Below are 15,000 nucleotides of genomic sequence, written 5' to 3' on the forward strand. Positions count from 1 at the left end.
CCATCTGTCTCACATCCATCATCTCCAAATCAACACATTGCAAAATTGATATAGTTTATTACTTGGGGAATCTCAAATCAGCCAAAGGAGACAGACCAACAACTCCTCCCGCATTTAGACTATTAAAGATATGATTTGATACGATAATACTTTATTGAATATTTATTTGCGAGTTTTGTGTTGAATTTTTGGTCATATATATGTAAAAATGTTTGGGAATCCCTGGTCAGCCGTGTCGGTTTCCCCAAAGAGCCAAACTCACCGTGGCCCCACACTGTGAAACAGCGCCCGTTTCTAGAATGCTCGACCGTTTCCTATCTGTGACTTCCTGTTTGCATCGCAGGTAAAGCGCCTCACTTCCTGCGGCTGCAGAACGTGGAGGTGAACGTCGGGCAGAACGCCACGTTCCAGTGCACGGCCGGAGGGAAGTGGTCCCAGCACGACAAGCTGTGGCTGCAGGTCAGTTGCCGCCTCCGTCTGTCTGGAGCCGGAACCCAGAGATGACGTGTCCTCCCAGCTATCACAGGGCAAAACGAGGTCAAAGTTGAACCTGCGGTGAACATCAGCAAATGGAGATGGATGAGGACGCTTTCGTACCTGGGGTCCGTCTGTTTTGTTCCCAATCAGCGGCTGAGCCGACACCAAGTTGCAGTCGCCCCCGGGGTGGTTCTGCGTTCCCACGGCCACATTTTACAGCGGCGCAAAACGTGTAGACAAACTCCGCGTGCTACTAAAACCCTCCTCTCATTGGTCACGTTTTTAATTTGCAATTTTGACAGTTGAAGGACCTTCATGTAAATGACGGCATCAAAAAGAGAGCGTCAACGGCGTATATTGGAGTGCATTGTGGGTCATTTCGGAGCCACGCCGGCACAGGGCTAGGGCAGGTGGAGAGGAGTCGGCGTGTTACGGAGAGATCGCGAGGAGAGGAGGTAAACGCACCAGGGTTGTGTTCAAACCGACTGAACACGGCAGATGTGAACGCGCCCGTAGAAACAGGAGTGAAGTGGAACATAACGAGTACAGCTCCGTAGCCTTTGGTCCTTAAATGTGTCGCTCGTAAGTTGTTCTTCGAAAGTTACGAAAAAAACAGACTTTCGAAGCGATCCCACTTATATCCCATTATCGCGTTAGTTCTGCTCAGTGCTGGACTTGTATTGCAACCAAGCACTGCACACACAGACACCCATGCATCCTACATTAGTCAGACACACAATATTTGACATTAGACATAAGATGTTTTGGATAAACAAGTCGGAGGGGAATGAACGGTGCAAGGAATGAAGGTCGGGAGAATAGTGCGTTAAAATGAAGTAGTCAGAAAAGGAGGGAATAAATTCATACATTTTGGACAGAAAGAAGGATGGACTTCAGGAAGAGCACGAGGAAACTAGGGAAGGAAGGAACCAATGGAATAGGGACACAACTAAATCGTGACGGTAAGAACAAAGGACGGGATGAGCGTGGCCCGCTGAAAACAACCTGGTGCACGGACTCTGTGCCAGGTCGTTTGCTCCGTGTCCCCGGATCGTAAAACAACGTTTGTTCTTTCACCGGCTCATAAAATGATCTTTAAGGGCGGAGTCGTACCAGTGCCCCCACTCTTGTAGACATAAGAACATCATAACTTTCACCGATGACTTGGATTATTGAAAGGCGCTTCTCTAAAATGCCCTGTCCCCCCCCCCCCCCCCTCTCTCTCTCTGGTGGCGCCGGGCCCCGTGCAGCAGTGGAACGGTCGGGACACGGCTCTGATGGTCACCAGGGTGGTGAACCACCGGCGTTTCTCCGCCACCGTCAGCGTGGGCGACACGTCGCAGCGCAGCACGAGCCGCTACCGCTGCGTGATCCGCTCCGACGGCGGCTCGGGGGTCTCCAACTACGCCGACCTCATCGTTAAAGGTGCAGTACGCCGTTTTTTACCGCTTGTGGACCCTCTTGGTCCTTACGGACGAATGGAGGTTATTATGTTTCGGTTCTAATCCAGATGTCATTGCGATTGCGATTTTATTCATCAGATCAGCTCCCTGTCGATTTTGAATCAAGGGTTTTTGGAGCTGAAATACGATTTTTGGGTCTCATTACTCATATCCTCAGCGCCAAAGCCTTCACTCCTGGAATCACGCTAGATTAGCGTCGCTCTGTGGGTTGGAGTCAGCACGTTCTCCTGGTGTTACCAGTGCGGTCGATCAGCAGAGTGTCGGCAGCTCCTTGAAAAGTTTTCAAGTCCGCTTTACATCAGGGGCGGAGGCTCGGGAGGTCGAGCGGGCAACCTTCCGCCTTCCGAAGGTTGCCGGTTCGATCCCTGGCTCTCCCTGTCTTTGAGGAAGACAGTGGAATTGAGTGGGTGTAGCTGCGTTTCCCCCAGAGGCGTTAGCAGTGCCTCGCTGCGGCCCTCGGTGCCTCTGAAACACTGAATGAACTTCGGACTGGGAGTCGTCCTTGTCGCTGGTTCATTTGCCAAAAAGACTCAACTTTGGGATAAAGCTTTCTCACTCGCGGTGATTCCTGCAGGAGTCAGAGATCGGCCGTCGCTTAGCAACCTGAGCGAGGAACGCGGGGAGAATAGCGTTTAAAGATCGGGTTGGAATACGGCATTTTGGCTCTTGTCATCTTGAGAGCATGGGTGTGTGAGTGTGTGTGTGTGTGTGTGTGTGTGGGTATGAGTGTGTTTCTGACTGTTATGTTTGTGTGTGTTTGCCAGAGTGAGATTCTCTGTGTGTGGTTGTTTAATTTGCATTTATTGTTATGTGTTTGTGTGTGTGTGTGTGTGTGTGTGTGTGTGTGAGAGTGATGCTCATGAGCACAGTAAGAATGCTCCACACAGAACATACTTCTGGCAAATTATTAGTAGGCACAAGAAGCTCCTTTTCCTCTATTCCACTTCTCTACTTTTCTCTCTCCTCTCTATCTTTCCTCTCCTCCACTCCCCCATTCCTCTCATTCCTCTGCTTTACTGGAAAACTGTCGTCCTGGCCACTAACTCACTCAACTGCCCTCTCTCTATCACTCTTTCTCTCTCTATCACTCTTTCTCTCTCTCTCTCTCTTCCTCTCTCTCTCTCTGAGCCCATTCCAGGTTAATATCTGTGCCTCCTCTCCCGTTGTTCTTCATACCCTCTACGTGCTTTTGCTCTCTCCCTCCTCTCCTCTCTTTTTCTCTTCCCTTCTGCTCTTGTTCTTCCAGCTCTCTCTCTCTCTCTCTCTCTCTCTCTCTCTCTCTCTCCACTCTTCACACCCATCATGTCTGCATTTCCTCTCCTTTTCATGCCTTTTCCGCTGTTCATCACCTCTTTTCCGTTCTCTGTTTCCCACTCTCTCTCTCTCTCTCTCTCTCGCTCTCTCTCTCTCTCTCTCTCTCTCTCTCGCTCTCTCTCGCTCTCTCTCTCGCTCTCTCTCTCTCTCTCTCTCCCCCCTGCAGTTCTTGGCTCAGACTGACAACCTTTTAAAGTTTATATTTTTTAACTTCAGCTACGATGCACGTATTGGCCAATTGTTTGTGTGTGTGTGTGTGTGTGTGTGTGTGTGTGTGTGTGTGTGTGTGTGTGTGTGTGCGTGTGTGTGTGTGCACATGTGAGCTGTGAGGTGATACGTGCACACACACATATGCTGCATGAACATGTAGAAAGACACAGTTGCAGACATAATGAGGTGACACGCATTTGCACACAGACAAGCACACCACACACACACACACACACACACACACACACACACACACACACACACACACACACACACACACACACACACAGGTGCATGGGGACTCTCAGGTAAGCTTCAGCAGTCTGACCGCCGGTCCTCTCGGTGAGGCCTCGGTCCAGCCTGGGGACTGGAGTGGCGCCCTCTGCCCAGGAAATGCCACCTGTCATGGGCTTCAGAGACTCCCCTCCTCCTCCGCTCTTCCTCTCTCCTTTCTCCTCCTCTCTTCCTCTCCTTTTGCCTTCCTCCCCTCTTTTTTCCTTCATTCCTTCTCCTCTCCTCTTCTTGTCTCCTCCCTCCTCCTCCCCTCTCCTTCTCCTGTTAACTCTTTTTTCTGCTCCCCTTCTTTCCTCTCTCCTTTTTCTACATTCCTTGTCCTCGTCTTCTATCCAGCAATCGATGTATTTCCTCTCCTCTCCTCCTCTTCTCCTCCTCCTCTCCTCTTGTCTCCCCTTCACCTCCATTCCTCCCTTCTAACCTCCTCTCCTTCTTTCCCTGCTCCCCTCCCCTGTAATTCCTTCTTTCAGTATACAACAATTATCTGGTTTCCCTCTCTGTGGACTCTGTGGACGTCCCTCGCTGTGCTTCACTCGCTTTGTGCCCCTCGCCGTGCGTCCCTTGCCTTGCGTCCCTCGCTTTACATCCCTCGCCGTGCGTCCCTCGCTTTGCGTCCCTCACTTTGCGTCTCTCGCCATGCCTCCATTACTTTGCGTCCCTTGCTTTGCCTCCCTCTCTTTGCATCCCTCTCTTTGCGTCCCTCTCTTTGCGTCCCTTACTTTGCATCCCTCACTTTGTGTCTATCATCGTGCGTGCCTCGCTTTGCGTCCCTAGCCGTGCGTCCCTCGCTTTGTGTCCCTCGCTTTGTATCCCTCACCGTGCGTCCCTCACTTTGCGTCCCTCGCCGTGCGTCCCTCGCTTTGCCTCCCTCTCTTTGCGTCCCTCGCTTAGTGTCCCTCGCTTTGTATTCCTCGCCGTGCGTCCCTCACTTTGCGTCCCTTGCCGCGCTTCCCTTGCTTTGCCTCCCTCTCTTTGCCTCCCTCTCTTTGCGTCCCTCGCTTTGCGTCCCTCGCTTTACATCCCTCGCCGTGCGTCCCTAGCCGTGCGTCCCTCGCTTTGTGTCCCTCGCTTTGTAACCCCCCGTGCGTCCCTCACTTTGCGTCCCTCGCTGTGCGTCCCTCTCTTTGCGTCCCTCTCTTTGCGTCCCTTACTTTGCATCCCTCACTTTGTGTCTATCATCGTGCTTGCCTCGCTTTGCGTCCCTAGCCGTGCGTCCCTCGCTTTGTGTCCCTCGCTTTGTATCCCTCATTGCGTCCCTCACTTTGCGTCCCTCGCCGTGCGTCCCTCTCTTTGCGTCCCTCGCTTTGCGTCCCTCGCTTTGCGTCCCTCGCCGTGCCTCCCTCTTCTCCTCCTCCTCTCCTCTTGTCTCCCCTTCACCTCCATTCCTCCCTTCTAACCTCCTCTCCTTCTTTCCCTGCTCCCCTCCCCTGTAATTCCTTCTTTCAGTATACAACAATTATCTGGTTTCCCTCTCTGTGGACTCTGTGGACGTCCCTCACTGTGCTTCACTTGCTTTGTGCCCCTCGCCGTGCGTCCCTTGCCTTGCGTCCCTCGCTTTACATCCCTCGCCGTGCGTCCCTCGCTTTGCGTCCCTCACTTTGCGTCTCTCGCCATGCCTCCATTACTTTGCGTCCCTTGCTTTGCCTCCCTCTCTTTGCATCCCTCTCTTTGCGTCCCTTACTTTGCATCCCTCACTTTGTATCTATCATCGTGCGTGCCTCGCTTTGCGTCCCTAGCCGTGCGTTCCTCGCTTTGTGTCCCTCGCTTTGTATCCCTCACCGTGCGTCCCTCACTTTGCGTCCCTCGCCGTGCGTCCCTCGCTTTGCCTCCCTCTCTTTGCGTCCCTCGCTTTGTGTCCCTCGCTTTGTATTCCTCGCCGTGCGTCCCTCACTTTGCGTCCCTTGCCGCGCTTCCCTTGCTTTGCCTCCCTCTCTTTGCCTCCCTCTCTTTGCGTCCCTCGCTTTGCGTCCCTCGCTTTACATCCCTCGCCGTGCGTCCCTAGCCGTGCGTCCCTCGCTTTGTGTCCCTCGCTTTGTAACCCCCCGTGCGTCCCTCACTTTGCGTCCCTCGCTGTGCGTCCCTCTCTTTGCGTCCCTCTCTTTGCGTCCCTTACTTTGCATCCCTCACTTTGTGTCTATCATCGTGCTTGCCTCGCTTTGCGTCCCTAGCCGTGCGTCCCTCGCTTTGTGTCCCTCGCTTTGTATCCCTCATTGCGTCCCTCACTTTGCGTCCCTCGCCGTGCGTCCCTCTCTTTGCGTCCCTCGCTTTGCGTCCCTCGCTTTGCGTCCCTCGCCGTGCGTCCCTCGCTTTGCGTCCCTCACTTTGCGTCCCTCACTTTGCGTCTCTCGCCGTGCGTCCCTCACTTTGCCTCCCTCTCTTTGCGTCCCTCGCTTTGTGTCCCTCGCTTTGTATTCCTCGCCGTGCGTCCCTCACTTTGCGTCCCTTGCCGCGCTTCCCTCGCTTTGCCTCCCTCTCTTTGCCTCCCTCTCTTTGCCTCCCTCTCTTTGCGTCCCTCGCTTTGCTTCCCTCGCTTTACATCCCTCGCCGTGCGTCCCTCGCTTTGCGTCCCTCACTTTGCGTCTCTCGCCGTGCGTCCATTGCTTTGCGTCCCTTGCTTTGCCTCCCTCTCTTTGCATCCCTCACTTTGCGTCCCTCACTTTGCGTCCCTCGCTTTGCATGCCTCGCCGTGCGTCCCTCGCTTTCGCTTTGCGTCCCTCGCCGAGCGTCCCTCGCTTTGCGTCCCTCGCCGTGCGTCCCCTGTGCCCCTTGCTTTGCGTCCCTCCCTTTGCGTCCCTCACCGCGCGTCCCTCGCTTGGTGAGGGATATTTTGTGTATCTTGTGATGATCAGTAGTTGGACCTCACTGAAGTCTAGGTCTGACTTTAGGTCACATTTGAAGTCATTTTTTTTGTTTGAGACTGTAATCAGCTCCTCTGGGAAATCGCTGTGCAGTAATGAGCAGGACGTTTTTTGGAACTGTTGTGACCACAAATGTGTGCTATTGCAGCGGCTTTTTTCAAAACTTGCAAAGCAATTTGCAAAGTCTCTTTTGTGGGGATATGTTAATCATTTACTTCTAATGAAGAACAACTGATTTGGAACGATAATACGCATTCTGCATATCACAGAAATAACTGGAAATATTTTACTTTCATTTTCTGCACATGAAGAACCGTGCACTCAAATTTACAACAACAACGCCTTTTGCTCGGGTTCCGGTTTTTAATTTATGAATTAAATGTTCAATTCTACACAGTTATCACCAAAACAGAATTTAGTGACGATGTGACTGTCTTCTCGGGGCGACAAGTTTAAGGTCTGTTGATTTAATGCGTCAATGTTGTGACAATTTTGCAAAGTTGCAAGTTCTTGCAAGTGTTGCTGAGATCAGTGTTATTTGTTTCATTTATTGCGACCAAGGACGCTAATATGAAAATAAGCCGTGGACCCCATCACGTATGTCCCAAAAAATAATTTGATATCAGGGCTTTTTTTCAAACTACTACGTGTAGAAAGACATTCAAGGGAAATGTATTAAAAACATTTGTATTGTGCAATTAAAAAAAATAATGCAGGATATAAAAACAATGTCTTCAATGAAATTAACATGAATTAAATTCACAAGTAACATTGTAGCGATACAAAATATCAAATAAATCCAGCGAAATGTAGAGACGCGCTGTGGCAGGAGGTGCACATGGCGAGACATAATAATAGGTGTGTATATTGCATAAAAAGATTATATTTCTAAAAATAAATATAGGGACGCACTTTGAGAATCACTGATGTAATGTAAGATCAGAAATATTAGGTTCTGGGTACGACAGGGAGGTTCTTGTTGATTCTTAGGTGCTGGTCAAGCCCATTATGCAAAGTCACAGTCGATTCAGGTTTACTTTTTAATATTATATTTTTCATTATTTTTGCCCACGTCATTAGTACGACTCACATGGGAACTAATACAGGCTAAATATCCCTAAATATCAGGAGTGAGTGGAAAAAAAGGTGGAAAATGAAAATGGAATTGTGAATCATGTGAAGAGTGAGAAACAGGAGAAAGTTGAAGCTCAATTGTGTTTTCATTTACACATGATCTGCCATGAATTATGATGCTTGAATCTGGAGGGATCTATGTGTGTGTGTGTGTGTGTGTGTGTGTGTGTTCTACGAGGTGATTTGATTGGATGACAATCCAGGGACACAAACTGTAATTGCCATCTGGTATGTAAGCATCCATCCTGAGGACTCTCCCGTGTGTGTGTGTGTGTGGATTCACGCCCTTTCAGCGTAAAGCTCAGGTGTTGTCAGACATGCGCTGTGTCAGGGGAGCAGATAATGCCAGCACAGTCCCTGATTCAATTAATTCATGTGTGTGTATGTGTGTGTGTGTGTGTCTGTGTGTGTGTGTATGTGTGTGTGTGTGTGTGTGTGTGGATGTTGTTGTGCAGGTGCTGATGTTTGTGCAGTGTGTTCTCTTCTCACGTAATCATTCACGCACGCATGTTATTGTCTGGATGAGTACACCTTAATCTACGCGTGTGTTTGTGAGCGCGTGTGTGTGTGTGTTTGTGTGTGTGTGTGTGTGTGTGTGTGTGTGTGTGTGTGTGTGTGTGTGTGTGTGTGCGTGCGTGCATGCATTTTTGTGTGCATTAAAGCTTTCAAGCATGAGTTGTCATAGTTATATGGGTACAAATTAATTTGAATGTGTGCGTGTTTGTGTGTTTGTGTGTGTGTGTGTGTGTGTATGTGTGTGTGTGTGTGTGTGTGTGTGTGTGTGTGTGTGTGAGATCCCTCTGTGCTAAGTGAAATTAGCAAGTTGCTCAGCCATGCATGGCCGACGGTGTCTGGAGAGGAAGTGTGTGTGTTTGTTTGTGTGTTTATGTGTCTGTGTGTGTGTTTATGTTTTTGTGTTTATATATGTGTGTCTGCGTGTGTGTGTCATCCCAGGTAACAGTGTCTCTAATGATAATAAAACGGATAAAAGAGTTTGTAAGTTGTATAGGATTAAACCCCACAACCTTCAGGCATAGAGGAGGTCAAATGATTGATCAAAGTGATTGAATACTCGATCAACAGGAAATTAATCAATCCGTTTTTGGGAATTTGGAGATGAATATTGTAAATAATGTCAGTTTGTGATTTTATAACTTAAGCAAAATGTGTTTTTGTGCCTTTCTCCCATGTTATGTTTAGAATTGCTGTGGAAACAGACTGTATTGATAACCCTCAACTCTTAACTCTCTCTTACTCTTGGAGAGAGAGAGGGCGAGTAAGAGAGAGAGAGGGAGAGGGGGAAGGAGAGAGAAATCGAGATGGATACCTTTTTTTAAAAACAATAACTATGTCCTTGACTAGCAGGTTAATGACACACACACGTATGTGTGTGCGTGTGTGTGTGTGTATGTGTGTCTGTGTGTGTGTGTGTGTGTGTCTGTGTGTGTGTGTGTGTGTGTGTGTGTGTGTGTGTGTTTGTGCGTGTGTGTCTATACGTGTGTGTGTGTGTGTGTGTGTGTGTGTGTGTGTGTGTGTGTGTGTGTGTGTGTGTGTGTGTGTGTGTGTGCATGTGTGTGCAGCAGGTGTCTGCACAGTGAGCTCCTTGTGAGGAATCACATCTTATTACCCATGATTCCTTGCTCCCCCTCTATCGCTGTGTCCATAGAAGTAGACACATATTCCCTCCCCCAAAACCTTTATCTATCTATCTATCTATCTATCTATCTATCTATCTATCTATCTATCTATCTATCTATCTATCTATCTATCTATCTATCTATCTATCTGTCTGTCTGTCTGTCTGTGTCTGTCTGTCTGTCTCTTTCTCTCTCTCTCTCCTTTTCTCTTTGCTGTGTGTGTTCTTAGTCTTTTTATTAAATAATTCTTTGTGACTGAATAGTGGAAGGGACATCCCATCCTTTGCCCTCTGAGTGTGTGTGTTGGTGTGTTGGTGTGTGTGTGTGTGTGTGTGTGTGTGTGTGTGTGTGTGTGTGTGTGTGTGTGTGTGTGTGTGGAATTTATTATGAGTCACAGGCTTGAGGGATTTGGAGTGTATTACGCAGAGGTGTTTGCACACACACACACATGCACACACACACACACACACACACACAGACACACAGACACACACACACACACACACACGCATGCAGACAGTACATCCCACAGACATAGAAAGTAATATGTTTATACAAAATTTGCCAGTCGTGAAAAAAAAGACGGAGATTGGAAAGTAAAAAGAGAATTTAGCAAGAAAAGAAGGATGTAGGGATATGATTTGTGTAGTACTGCAGCGTACCATGGAAGGCAGTGTGGAAGTCCTCCTACATGTATTAAATGATAATAATCATTATAATTGATAATAATAATCAATAATAAGTAATTGTAAATTATTATAATGAAAATGAATAATAAATATAGCTGCAGGCAGCAATAAATGGGGTCCAGTGTGGTCATGCTGGGTGCGCTGACAAGGGAGCATGGGCTCCCCCTGGTCTGCCGTTTCTTGGTTGCTCGTCTTGCGGAGCAATCACTTTGGGGTCTATACAGCGCAACCCTCCTGTCTTTAAAACAATCATCCATGTTTGCCTGTAAACCAGAACTTCTCATTGTAAGAACTCACCTTGTTGTCTGCGGGAATAGAGCTGCACTCTCAGTGACGGGTGGCCGCTTGGTACCGTCTGAGGCATGTCATTTGTTTGTTGAGTTTTTTACTTGGATTACTTTTTCAGTAAGTTAGGTTTCCATGAAATACAAAAAATGTTGTGGAATTTCTCTGAGTAATTGCCATTCCATGGCTTTTATTTTTCCAATACCTCGCTGGAATTTGAACGCATCACTCAGTCGCACATTTCAGTGATTTTGAGGGACGCGCTGACAACATTTTCAGCATTAATATTTATTATATTTTTTAATCCGCCAAAGTAATGTGGACCACGGATTTAAAATATCATTCGAACAGATCTTCTGACATCTACCAGGTAAGAAGCTATATAAATAAACATGTAAATCGATAGTTTGGTAACATCGAAACACTACAGAGAAACCGAGTCCATGCCGCACACTGGCATCTGAATGTGTATATTTAAAGTAAATAATATGATGATGTCATAAAGTGCTATCAGTAAATCTCAGCTCATTCATTTTACAGCGAGACTTGTGACGTGTCAGTTCACCAAGACCAACTGAATATTTCGGGTCAAAATTAAAAAAATTAACCGTGTTCATTGCTTATGCCGAAGTATGTCTTCCAGATAGTTTCAGCGGGGTTGGACATATTTCAGCGTCCGATGCACTGGCTCGTCAGTGTAATATCACTCAAAGGTCTGTCGGTTTTCGCTTACATCTGCTCCATATGTTGATCGATTTGGATGAAACAACTGCAAGGTCTTCGTGACCGCGTTCAAACAAGACGTCAACCGTGTTTGTGTGTCAAGTTGGTGTTCTAGATAGTTTTAGGCGTAAAAAAATTCTGATAATTTTTTCCCGAACAATAACAATAAGGGGCTGCCGAACAATCACTTGGCTCTACGGGCTAGACCCCTAATAAAGTGATACACAGAAAATAAAAAAAACCCTTATATGAATAAAATAAATACAATTAAATGAGTAGAAAACGTGCACTAAGTTAAACTTTAAATAATTATGGAAAGGATAACACAAATAAATAATGCTATAAACAAATAAAAAACCTGCTGCATCTAGCCTGCAGAAGTACTGTACACAGTAGTCCTGTACCCGTTAAACTCTTTCAAATTGACTTAGTGCGGCAGCTCAGTGTTTAACAAGCTCTTATGTTAAGATCTGGTAAATAATGAGCTGTTGTGTTTTGTTAAATAGCTCTTACGTTGTGTTTACTGATTCCCTAATGACCTGCTTATATCAACATACCGCTACTTGGCAGCCTGGTCTGCCACCGACATGTTGGTTCAGTCCACGTGATTTTTAAAAACCACCCCACGGCAATTTCACACCCTACTCCTCCATCAATTATTCTGCAAGCTGAAATGTGTAGGTGTGGTTAGTTATGAGTGTGGAAGCTTCCTACCTCAGAGAATTAATGTGTGTGTGTGTGTGTGTGTGTGTGTGTGTGTGTGTGTGTGTGTGCGTGGGTGCATGCGTGCGTGCGTGTGTGTTCATGTGTGTGTTTGTGCATTTCACTCTTAATATGGATGTGCCGCACATTGTTATTGAGATAAACATACACAAAAAATAACGATACAATGGATCACCTTCCACCTCCAAAAGCCTTGATATGATAAGTTGATATTACTGTTGGGTTCTATTTAAAAACCTGAGTTTTCCAGCCCATCTTAAAACACAATTTAAATCGTTACTTCTTCCTTCAAAACTCATATTTCAGAACAAAACACAGAGGCCCCTTTTACACCTGTTTCTGGATATCTGTCTAATACGCCAGGGGATCTGCCAGAGCCTGTCTGGAGGTGGTCTGGATCTCAGCCAGGTGGAAATGCAATCTCTACAGCTTGGCCACATTTGTGAGAAAAAGTCTGCCCACGCGTTGAGAACGTCACCCAAACTCCGCCTTCTCTCGCTATCTCTCTCCAAGGAAGCGAGTCCGCAGAACATTATTGCAGAAAATTTGCATGCTGAGATCCGAACACAATGTGGGCAGAATCGAGATAATGAGAAGGCTTATCAATACCAGGTGTAAATGCAAAGGCCTGTGATGTGACATCATTATCCAGATAACGGATCTAGAGACAGATCACATTTTAAAGGGGGGTGTAGAACGGGCCTGAACTGTTTTCAGTGATTGAGAGACAGAAATATCAGAAATACTGCAGTCAAATGAGGCAGAACAGATACACGAGAACACAGTTCACTTACCGAGACGCTGAACAGCGCGAACGCCTATCGATCGCTTCCTTTAAAGCGAGCATCCAGGTGATGATCATCCCTCCATATTCCATGTGATGTGAAGTCACAATGTAAAACCGTTTTGATAGAGTTCATCGTTTAAATCGTACTACACACACACCTCTATACATTGTTGTGTAGGTGACGTAAGCCGCGAAGAAGAAAAGCTGACATCACTTCCATAAACAGATGGTTAAAGCACAGGATGAGGATCCTTCAGTTTCACTTGTCTGTGAAAACGTTCATCTCCGTGTTGTTATGGATTACGAGAAGCAGGTGGTGGAAGATCTAAAGCATGTCACCGACCTTAATCTGATCAGTGAGATAGATGCAAGTCAGGGTAAGCAACTCGTTCTGGACTACATTTTCCGTGATGTCAGTTCTTCTTCTCTCTCTCTCTCTCTCTCTCTCTCTCTGTAGTCGGGGTAGGGTTAGGGTTAGCCCACATAATAACTCCAAGAACTTTGAAGATATTTGGCATACGCACATTTATATATTGAATGACACACCGATGTTGATATACAAAGACTAAAATGATTAACAAACTGTACATTTTATTCTGTTGTCTGCACTTTTAAACTCCTTAATAATTCCACTTTTATAAAACATGTATATTCTTACTGTTAAATAAAAGCCCTTTTAAAAACAAAAGATGTTGTGTGGTGATGACGCTGTTCAACATTCCCTCAAAACACAAGAACAATGCAGAGATTGCCCCATTCAGCAGGTTGACACGTCCCCATTCAGCAGGGTGTCAACTGTCCATGTGTCAAGTAGCCATGTGGCTTTATTGGTCCTCCAATTCATTTGCATTCTGGGAGCTGGCTGAATGAAGTCAAGTGTGGGGAAAACTTTGAGGGTGATTATATCAGAAACACAGTTTGCCCACCCTCGTCATTAACAAGTCATAGCTTTAAAAATATTTGTTTGATTCGCACAAGGGACACCTTGTTTTGAAGCTCTGATTCTTCACTTTCAAATGACATGAAAATGACAGTACATTTTTTACTCTTATTTGATTCAATTTACTGACTGAATTACAATTTAGGAATCAGTTAGATTAGTTAGTTTAGTTAGCTAGTTAACTAGTTTGCTGTTGTGCAAGTTAGTACTTATTGTGCATAATCTCCGGGTGTCATTTTACCACATATATGTATGCTCCTATGTATATGTATGTGACAAATAAACATCTTGAATCATGTATGAGGGGATGGATGAGTGGATGGATGTATGGATGTATAGATGGATGGATGGGTGAATTGATGGATGGGCGGATGTAAAGATGTATAGATGGATGGATGGACTGATGGATCCCATATTGAATCCTAAAACAGCTGATTGTGATACTTTGTCTTCAGCACCAGTTGCTAAAAGCTTGGTTTTCTATAGCAATTAACTAATAAAATAAAGGCTAAAAAGCTGTTTTTGAGTTTCTGTGCAAGTGAATAAGTAAAAAATAAAGAGAAGAAGCTCCTCAAATGAAAGCTGCCCGTTGACTTGCTGTACCGTTTAACGTTGAGTTGAACTACCGTCTCCCTTGCACTGGAGGGGTTAAATTACTTTGGCAGGAGGTCCTGATGTTGAAGGTGAATGGAACAAATCTGAAGGAAGCATCACAGCTTCCATCGCCACCTTCAGATCAGTGTGTGTGTGTGTGTGTGTGTGTGTGTGTGTGTGTGTGTGTGTGTGTGTGTGTGTGTGTGTGTGTGTGTGTGTGTGTGTGTGCTTATCTGTCTCTGTTAGAAGGGGCTGCAAGGTTCAAGGGGCTGCGAAAGAGAGTGGGAGTGTTTCTGATAAGAGAGAGTGAGGGGGGGCACAGAATTAAGCCACGGAGGAGTGGAGGAGACAAATAAAAAATAAAAAAGGAAAGACATGGGTAGAAAGGAAGAAGGGATGGAAAGGAGAAGGTAGGAAGAAAGATGGGGCATGGAGAGGTATATCACAACAACAGCACTTATCTTATCTATCTATCTATCTATCTATCTATCTATCTATCTATCTATCTATCTATCTATCTATCTATCTATCTATCTATCTATCTATCTGTTTTCGCCCTGATTGTCATTTCTCTCTTTTTTTTGCCGTTGTAGGTGCACGAGTAAAACTAATTTGAGTTATTCTCGAAAGGGGGATTCTCTCTCTCTGGTGTGTGTGTGTGTGTGTGTGTGTGTGTGTGCGTGTGTGTGTCAGGAGTCTGGACAGCGTATTCAAACACTTCCTCCGGTCTTCTATCATCATTTCCTTTTTTTGATCCCTCTTTATCAGCCTCTCCTCTTTCCAACCATCATCCCTTCTTTTTCCTTTCTCTCGCTCTCTGTATCTCCTCCGAGCACCCGGTGCATTTCTTTTTCATTTTTCACTCCTCACTC

General features: G+C 46.3%; 1 protein-coding gene across 1 annotated transcript in view; it reads left to right on the plus strand.

Annotated features, from left to right (window-relative positions):
- The window catches only part of ptprt (protein tyrosine phosphatase receptor type T), a gene marked incomplete at its 3' end in the record, with an annotated part of 224,576 nt that overhangs the window by 6,172 nt on the left and 203,404 nt on the right, over positions 1 to 15,000 (plus strand). Inside the window, exons 4-5 of the mRNA XM_080001601.1 lie at positions 344 to 459; positions 1,728 to 1,902. Coding sequence (XP_079857727.1) covers positions 344 to 459; positions 1,728 to 1,902 — 291 coding nt within the window. The remainder of the gene's footprint in view (positions 1 to 343; positions 460 to 1,727; positions 1,903 to 15,000) is intronic.

Source organism: Zeus faber (assembly GCF_960531495.2).
Source record: "Zeus faber genome assembly, chromosome: 5".
Taxonomy (NCBI): Eukaryota; Metazoa; Chordata; class Actinopteri; order Zeiformes; family Zeidae; genus Zeus; species Zeus faber.